General features: G+C 46.2%; 1 protein-coding gene across 1 annotated transcript in view; it reads left to right on the top strand.

Annotated features, from left to right (window-relative positions):
- LOC126575381 (potassium voltage-gated channel subfamily KQT member 4-like) overlaps window positions 1-10,000 on the top strand; it is a 27,454-nt gene that overhangs the window by 2,751 nt on the left and 14,703 nt on the right. Inside the window, exon 3 of the mRNA XM_050236057.1 lies at window positions 4,265-4,482. Coding sequence (XP_050092014.1) covers window positions 4,265-4,482 — 218 coding nt within the window. The remainder of the gene's footprint in view (window positions 1-4,264; window positions 4,483-10,000) is intronic.

Here is a 10,000-nt window from a genome sequence, read left to right as displayed (position 1 = left end):
ACGCTTTTGTTCCTCCGGAACGCATCGGTAGCTACTGAGTTTGAAGACATTCAGCATTTAGCTTGCCGCCGTGTCCCATGACGAGTAGAGATCAGATGCGGATTGCACCGGCCCCGGAATGATGCGCTCGAGAACGGGCTCGGCGTAGATCTTTGGCATCTCAGTGCTCAGCGGAAGCTATTTCAAAGAGGGTGCTCCCCAAAAAACCGCTCGTAGGAAGCTGTAATGAAGAATGAGGCTCTCAGGTGGCATCGCAACAAGAGCTAGTGGTTAGCGTTGCTCGTGAATCACTATTACTCACGCTAGATGTATTTGTAGGAACGGAGGCAGCTGTAATGGAGCTGTGAGGCTACATTTCTCGCGTTTACGCTACTTTTCGCTGAAGTAGCTTGAAGCATCAACACACTGGCTTGAGTTTTGGGTTCTCAAACTGAGGTTTGAAAGCTTTAAACATAAGATTTCATTGACGTATGGCACTGTGCACTTACTTTCCACTGTTTTTCTGTGCATTAAGCTTCCAAAAGGACCTTAAACGAGGTTACTAATTTTGAAACTTTACAAGCGCAGCAGCGCGATTCGACGAATGATAAATTCGTAATAAAAGATGATATCACTCGTGCACTCTATCAACGTAAATACGAATCTCTTCCATACCTTCCTGGCCGATTCTACGGATGAAATTAGTTTCTACAAATTCTTCAACTTCGTCCTAACAATCACCAACCGCTGGCAGAAATTCCACTTTCATCGACCCATGCCGTTTATTCCTATAAAACGCTAGAGGGATAAATAAATTCCATAAACATAATCATGTTTATTACCATTTTCCACCAAACCTGAGCCCCCCAAAACGGCGCGAAAATTCCACACATTTTTACACCAAAATCCAATAGTCTCGCTAGGGAAAGGAGAGACTGAATAAGGGGTTAAAAAGGCGGGCATTTAGTTCATTCGACAGGCTTTGGCTTTGGTGGGAAAGGTTTACAGCAGAAATGCGTCATTCTCCTGGAAAATTCTCCTCATCAAACAATTTGCTGATGGTGGTAGCGAACAATCGTAATTGGAAACCTTTCCTGAGTAGTTACACTATCCGATTGCATTGGATCCCAAGAAGAAGCTTCTGATGAAAGATTATTTGGTTTAAAGCCCACTCGATGCATCGATCCTACGGTGAGATTAACTGGAACAACTCACTCGGGATGTATCGATATATCACGTTCAGGGCTACGAAATTGTACAGATCCGTGCCCATTATTTGCTTCTCCGGTTGATTTCGTTCAGCACTTCTCTCCGAGCTGCATGTTATCGGGCACATTATGAGCTTCGAGTTTGAAGCCGTATCGCTGTATGCCTCTAATCATGTATCAGATTATCATAAGCACACGGTCAGATAAGGGCCATGCTGGCTTATGTGCGCTACAGAATCGAGCCGGAATTTTGTCCAACTCTGTCGGCTACTTACGTTCAGACTACCGAGCTACCAGGTATCTACTACGCCATGGTACGGTCACGCTGAACGGAAGCGAATCTCCGTTGCCGTACAGCTTCCACCAGCTCTCGCGGCACGCCCTACTTCGTTGGCATTTCGTTCCATTCTACCTGCATTGGACCCGTAACGATACGGCCCGGATCTGGCCGTGCTCATCTCTCCATTATATTAATCTAAAATTAATGTTATCTCCGTGGCAGCAGGATTGCCGGGGAAGCGGGGAGGCCTTCGCTATGGTTGCCCGATGTTACGCGATGAATTCCCAGGAATTTCGTTACGGAACATGGATCGATCGAATGAAAGCGAAAAAATAAATGAAATGAATGCAGGCCACAACAGCACTTGAACGGCAGTGTAGTACACGGCAATGCCTACGAAGCCGATGGCCAAACGAGCGAGCGAAACAATAAATTAAAGGTGCATCAACGCGCTAGGTATGAGGAAAAACAAGAAAAAAGGTAAAGCATTGGCCACGTTACGGATTGCAATGCCATTTGCACGCTGACACGCAACCGCCTTTTTGCGAATTGGCTTTCAATCAACTCGCGCGAGTTCATTATTCGATTCTGGTCGAACCTTCCAATTTCCGTTTCACGCAAATTGCACCGAAACAGTTTTTCAGCACAATCACGATCACCTGTAATGTTTCCCCCCGTTTTGATGGAGTTATGCTGAAACTAATAATGTTCGAATTGAACAATACTAAAACGAGCTCGAACACAGTGCACTCGCGGTGTGGGTGTGTCTAAACCGGCTAAGTGGCCTACAATCGTGGTGATAGACATGGTGCCATGCCTGTGCTCGCTTTGTACGCTTCTGCTACCAGCGACAGTTCGCTGACGACCGATGTCATCTGCATCGTCAACGTCTCCGACGGTAAATCCGTCAGCATCTGATCCAGCTCCCATCATGCTACTAAACCTCCCCACCAGACCAGAGCCCTACATCATGCATGGAACGCTCAGAACCCAGCGATTTCCTGGAATTGCTAGTCGTGTCCTACTGCTGCTCAGCGCAGCCACTGTTCAAGCGCAAACGACCCACACTTGATGCTTGAGCGGCACCAGAGTTATCTCGATGCCAAAACAACCCGTCACTCGGCGAAAGGGACCTGAGGTGCTTCCACTTTGAGCTCCACAGCTTGTCACCAGCATCTCCCGCGGTCACCGGTGCGAATATCGAACACCGAGGGCACACTTTGTCAATGCACACATCGAGGGCACACGATATGCTGGCGTATGTCATCACCATTGTTGCAACATCCGCCGGCGGTGTTGGTTGTTTATTTTCCTTATCGACTCATCGGAGTTTAGTTCTGTGTTCAACGGGCAACCAGCGTCCTCAACTAGCGGAGGTGTGAGGTTTTTCGTGATGTTTCGGTAGCTTTGTGAGAAGGATATGGAGAAGGATTATGCTATGTTTGCCCTTTTGTGTCCACGTTTTTACATTGGGCCTTCATTTCCAATGCATGCTCTGTATGTCAGTTTTCGAACCAATTATAAAATTAACAAGTTCGATAGAATTTGCGGTTTCATCAGTTACAGTTAATATCTAGTTTCATCTTGAGTGATGTCTTTTGTGAATTTTCAACTCTTCAACTTGTGATGAATAATTTTATATCAAATGAAATAATGATAAAAATTGTAATAAATGATGTACGATTCGCTGCTACTTCCTAAAATGTAAATAATCTTGGAATACATTTTGAAGGCACAGTGTCTTCAAATAAATTTACTGTTTATATCCCTTTCCAATAAATATAATAAACAATTCATTCGCACAAGTCCAGCTTCATTGAATGTAATTGTTCATAAACGAACCTGCTACATTATCCAACAATTCCTTGAGCGATTTGGCAACTTCATTCCCAGCGGGAGTTTGAAAGTTGACAAAGCAACCCCATCAACTCCGTATCATGGTTCTGACGTGAAAGCAAACGAAAGGACGAATCGATCCGCTTCCAGCATCTTCTCTAAACGTTCGCAAGTTAGATAAAAGCAAGAGAGCAAAACCGTAACTAACTTGCGCTCCACAGTGTTAATACCCTCAAACGCTGCGACGAAATCGAAAACCCGGCCCGGACCTGCGGCCAGTTCGCTGAACAGCGTAGTTGTCACCGGGTTTGCCCGTGAGACGACGATCGTAAAAGAGTGATGAAGAATTGCTTTATTCTCGGGCAAGCTGTGTGCCGGCCGGTGATGGTCCGAGGCATCGTAAACGAACGCGAACTCTTTGATTCTCGCCCACGGGAATCGATATCGCCAGTGGTCGATGAAGGTCGCCCTTTGTTCGAACGAGTGCCGGCGGAGACACTTGTCAGCGGTCGCATCCCATTTTCGATTATACCAGTTGCAGCAACAGCAGCCGCAGTAAAGTGATCAGCGGTCACAGTCGTCAGCGTAGTGCTGGTTCTGGTGCAGATGCTGCACCACGCGGTTTTATGATGATTTATTTCATTTTATTGCATCCGAGGGTCATTAAAATTTAAAGCAAATGTAACGATCAGTGGAAAATGCCATTTTACCCGTTCGCCGGCGGTATTAATGTTTCAGAAAATCGCACAAAACGTGCAACCGACCACCATCAGCAGCAGCGTTTCTTTGTCAACAGGAAATTGCACGAGTGCTCCAATGGGAATAGGGGGTCCTGTGTACAAACATTACAAACCATTCGAATGGCAACACAACACATCGCTGTCCAATATCGACCATCGAGTGAACTCATTTTTTCTGATCCTTTCTTCTATCTTCTCGTTTATTCCTCTCCAAACCACAGGTTTCTGCTCGTGCTGGTGTGTCTGATATTTAGCGTACTGTCGACGATAGACGAGTATAGTAAGTTCGCGAACGAGACCTTATTCTGGATGGAGATCTGTCTGGTGGTGTTCTTCGGTGTCGAGTACCTGGTCCGGCTCTGGTCTGCCGGTTGCCGCTCGAAGTACATGGGCTTCTGCGGCCGGTTGCGCTTCATCCGGAAGCCAATTTGTATTATAGGTGAGTCAGGTACAACCGGTACAACAGAAAGAGACGGTGAACTTTTGTATCCTCGTCCAGTGTGCAGTTTGTAGCAGAAGCTTTGAATTGTTTATCATACAAGACTGCTGTCAATGGTGTTGGAAATATCTACTCTTTTTTTTTGCTGAAAATATCTAGTATTGTTGCCTATCTTTTAAAACCAAAACTTCCTACAATCTTCTAGTGACCTTATGCATGAACTGACGACATTTTGACAGCCCTCCACCAAAACCATCACCAATAATGCCTATATCACCTTGTATACAACCGAAAATCGTCTCTGTAAATAATCAATGCCAACTACGAGAACAATCAACCGTGGAAACGAAACTCTAACAAAGTTTCACAGACTCAGTGCCTGTTCCCACCGAGTTGTCGATTGAGTCAAGCGAAAAGACAGTTACTAGATACAGACTGACACAAGACAAGTCTCTACGAATAGAGCCCTTTGCCTGGTTTGTCAGAACACAACAGGAACAATTCCATTTCTATATTTAAAAAAAAATCTTGCTTGTACACCAAAAGTCAAACAACAGAAACAAAAACCTTGAGGTAAGATCAATACCGTTCGCCCAGCAAATCGATTGGGCCCGATGGTGATGGTGAAGCAACCGAAAGCGTCAACTCTCTAATGACATTTTCCTGCAGCCCCTAAGGTTGCCCAACCGTGCACCATGCTGTGTCACTCTGCTGCTGCATGCAAGCTACTTTCAAATTCATTAGAATCTAAATTAAAACACGACACTTCGATTCCAAATGCATACAGTCGTACATATTTTAAATGCCCAACCCCACCACCGCTTTCTCGTGTTTCTGTTCCCTTCCAGTGCTCGAGTAGCCCCGAAGAGACGATGCTAATAGAAGGAGCTAATGCTCGCCAAACTAATGGTTGGCACATGTTTAATGCAGTCCCCCGGGTGTGATTCCTTCCTTCGCTTTTTAAGCTCTGCGTCAATTCCGGCCACACTTCCGGAAAACGGGAATGCGATTCTACGTGCGTGCTGGTTGATCGGTCGCTACCAGGTGGTTTCATTTCTCTCTTGTTGGCTGTATTTTTAGCGCACTTTGGTCTTTTCCTTTTGGTGCTTGCAGGTGCCAATGTACCGGTACCTTCTGGTTAGTTCGCTGTTTGGGCTAATGAATGAACGGCAATTGGAAAACGAAGAAGAAGAAGAAGAAGAAGAAGATGGCGGAACGAAGGAATAAGAGGACAACCACATCGGTGCATAAATAATTGCTCCTCCTAGCCTGCCAGGACACACCAACTCGCCACCATTAAGTGTGGAGCCATTTGTTCGGTAGCTCACTGTATCCGTTGTCACACAGTGCGGTCCCGCCTTCCGTTCCGTTGGCTACGAAGTGCGGTCCATGGCGTGAGGTTCTCACGCTACCACGGTATAATTGAGCGAGTGGGAGTTGAACTCACGCTGCACCATCCAATTGACCGAAACCGGCTGGCTGGCTGGCTAGCTATTAGGCCGTAGGCCGTTGGTTCGTTGGTCAGCCCCAAAAAGTCTAGGAAAATCACCCGGAGAAGATTATGAATAATTCATGAAACACCGCGGTGCCAGGAGTTAAGCAACTGCGAGGCACCAAACCGGGACAGAGGTCACTGTGTGACCAAAGCATATGTTCCGTTGCACTCGAGAAACGGGCGGTGGGTGCTATCTGACAGTGGCCATCATGCGGCATACCGGCCATCCGGTACAAGACCATTTTCTTCCATTCGGTCCATTGTCTTTACGGGCTTTGCGGCTGAGGTCGAAGCGATTTGCCTGCCCCGGCACACCGTGCCTGCACTAACAGCAGAGGTTCCGTTTTTTTTTGTTTTGGGAGTTATTGTAAGCCAGCATGACCTGGTTAGTGGTTTGTTTCGTTGCGTGGTCACATGCCGTTACTTGGACTCCTTGGAACTAACCAGCACTGGCCAAGGGCGAAGTGGATTGCGAAGTTCTTGCGATCGAACTAACCCGGAAAGTGAATTTGAATGCTAAAACATCAATAGAAAGAGACCGCGGGGTAGAGAGTGAGAGAAAGAGCGAGAGAGAGAGAGAGAGAGAGAGAAAGAGAAAGAGAGCGAAAGACTCTAGTCAAGGGGGCCAATGTTCTTATGAAATATTATAATCGACTCGCCAAGGATTATGAATCTTTGTCCAGCCCCTGGGACCGTTTCTGGGCAGGAAATGGCATTCATTTCGTTTCCCTGTTTCCGGACGCTTCCTGCCAACCAACAAAGAAATTGCTGTTCGTTGTCCTGCCGGTGGTTAATTTTGATGAATAAATCCCACTCTTTCCACCATGCTGTGGAGCGTTTTCTGCCATTGCTGCTGGTAGCTGGTTTACCGAGCACCTGGAGTCCACGACGTGACAGCGTGGTTCCAAATTGAATTCTAATTTCTTTTCCTTCCCTCGCAACTTTATGAGACACCATCGTGTAGCACCGATGCAGTATTACTGTCTTCGTTTGAAGGAGTTTTTCCTTTCCCCCCCCCCCCCCCGCCGGCGCTTTCGAACTCTCCAGCAACCAACTTTGTGTCGCTTTTAGTTAGTTTGCAAATTTATTACGCGAGCTCGAGCGTGCTGGCCACACCGCACGGCTACGGCAGTAGCTTGGCCAACTTTTTGACACATTAATTATCAAACTAATCCCTCCACGGCTGCTCCTTGCTCGCTTGCGCTTTGATGATGAAGATGTGGAGAAGGATTAACCAAATTACCTGTCCTGGCTGTGTAATCCGGCCACGCGCTAGCCACCCTGGGCGCAGCTGCCGGCATGTCAGGTTTTAGATTCAGCGTTTCTTTTTTTTGCGTCTCCATTTTTCAAACGTCTGAAAGATGAACTTACTTCGCAAAACAACATCATAGTAGATCGAGCAATCAAAACGTGGTGCATTTGCTCGCACGCGCTCGAAGTGGGGCTGCAGCAGCAGAAGTCGGCTTCCTACAGTAAAGCCTATAATCCATTAAAGCGCACTCAACCGGCTGCAGAACCTTTGCCCTTTCTTCCTATTTATGTGCTTCTGGTTCTTATACGGTAGAGCGTCTCGTGCGCAAAACAACATCAAAAGAGGCATTTTCAAAGCTTGATGCACGCTGTACTGGGTCGAATGTTCCTCGGACAGTTTTGCACGAGAATTTGTTCAAACTCACCTGATTTATCCTACTGCACGCGATGATTGGAGCGAGAGGAAACGATATTTTTTTTCAAGCAAGAACTACCAAAGGCTGCTACTAGCTCTGCGGAAATCGCTTTTCATTTTGTACTACAAAGAGTTTGCTTGCAGCTCGCGGCCGTGACAAAGAAACTCCAACTCGAGTCGTAGCGTTAACGTGGCAACGTGCTGTCACAAAGAAATCATCGAAATCAACATCAACTCAACTGGAGAATAGTTCGGGAAGTAACAAAGCGCAACTCAACAATCATACCGTCCACAGAACACCTACGGATAGCTACAAGAGGTGCTGAAAGGACTTGAAAGGAAGTCTCTCTCTTTTATCTAAATGAATCATTCATCGCACCACATGCAGGCACATAACGTTTCTCTAGTAGTACTCCTTGTTGAACGTTCTGTTTTTCATCATTTTATTGTTTTCAAACAGGGCGCATTCGTTCGATCATTCGATGAAGTTTCATAATTTGAAGATAGTTATTATGTCTTTGTTCCCGAGGAGTCTGAGATGCATTTCAATTTCGACGCGTACCACTGCAACCGTTCACCACCCAGTACCTGTGTAGAATTCGCAATAACGACGACGATTATGATGAACGGCAAACTTTACGCTCGAGCTCGTCTGCAGCAGTCGAAATGATGTTGAAATGATCTTAAAAGACGTGCAGCTGTGACCAAATCCCTCTGCGGTAACGCACGAGTCGCGCATCTCCCGTTCCGGATGAAGTTTATGCTCGATCCGAACCGTTCGTTCCGTTTAATGGGACCGCCGCCAATGCACATCAATTTCCAAGTTCAAATTTTATAACTGTGACCACTAAGGAACGCTAAGAACGATTGTCGTCCACAACTGGCCGCAGTATCACATTATTCCCCGTGCCCGCTGCAAGCCAAATGACAAATGCAGCGTGAGTGTCATCAAAAAAGGCAGCAATTGCGTCGTTTGCTGCCGTTGCTTCAATTTGTCCGTGCAACTCGCACAGCAATTTTTGCTGATTCAGCTCCGGGTGAGGTGACCTAGTTTTTCGTTTGGAAAATTCAAAGGATCCCTAGGATGGTTAGTTTTGAAATTCAAAACATTACCAGTGGTCAAAGCGCTTTTCGCAGTACAGCATCATTTCCTTCTTCCTTTATTTCTCCGTTGGAAATGTTGTTGAATACCTGGCTCACTAAATATTCTACCGAAGGGTTTAATTTACCTTTTCCACTGTTAAGATGTAGCTACGGGTCAGCAAAGTCTCCGTTTGTTAAGGGACATTGTAGTTTTAGGGTGTTGGGTCCCTCTCGCTGCTGACTATTAGCATCCTTCCTGGCACGATAATAATGTTTGACAAATAAATAAAAAAAACAAAGTTCTCTTATCAAAGAACTTCACGAGCAAGCGACCGACCAAGAGGACGTTAATGGAACGATTAAAGGGTAAATATTGGACAATCATCATCGTACACACCGTCTGCAAGCCAGCATTGTCGAGCTGGTGTTAAGACATGACAATGAAGCAGCATTCTAGCCTTCCAGAAATCCAGGGCAAGTAATTTATTACAAACAATGCAATCCACCCGTAAAGTAGAGCGTCCCATATTGTTATGTATGCCCAAATTGCCAACAGTAATCGCTGTAAACGCTCTGAAAATCTCTTCGAAACCGTGAAACACCATGCGCCTCCATTGGGGATGCTCGGTGCTTTTCATTTTATTTCCGTTTGCTAAAAATGTATTTTTATATTTGGTTTGCAGCGACCAACAGAAGGGAAGGAATTTCTCTTGTGTTTGTGATCGTCGCTGGTAGAACCGTTGAAACCGCGATTGTCCTACATTTTCCGCAGGTGTGTCAATGGCTGTGACATTAGCGGATCGTGCGGATCAATTTCCGGCCCTTTTTGACAGCGGTGACGGTGGCAAGTCGCTTGTTTGCCCGTCGTTTGTTCTGCCTTATTTGGGTTATTTTATTGACCATCGCATCAACTCGTCAATGTTGCTTCGAAGGATGGAAACGTGAAGGGCAAAAGAAGCAAACCGAAAGGAAGCCATTGGGACGTCGATGTGGGTTAAGGTCGCGCGCGCGCGCGAAGATAGGGCCAGTTATGGGCGTATCGCGAGTAGCACAAGTGACGAGTTTGCAGAGTTTTACGAGAGAGGGAAACGAAGCACCACCCTAACATTGGGACTCTAATTGAAGCCACAGCCAAACACACACCAAACTAGCCAGCAAACCATCCGCAGTACGCAGCACTAATTACGCTCGAACATCATCGGACAACAGTGGATTCCACGCTAAAGTCCTTGTTTCTCTGCTGAAAGTGATAATTTCCCAATAATTGCCAGCGA

The sequence above is a fragment of the Anopheles aquasalis genome, chromosome 3 (assembly GCF_943734665.1).
Source record: "Anopheles aquasalis chromosome 3, idAnoAquaMG_Q_19, whole genome shotgun sequence".
NCBI classification, from domain to species: Eukaryota; Metazoa; Arthropoda; class Insecta; order Diptera; family Culicidae; genus Anopheles; species Anopheles aquasalis.
Note: the sequence above shows the minus strand (reverse complement) of the source record. Positions and strands in the feature narration are given on the sequence as shown.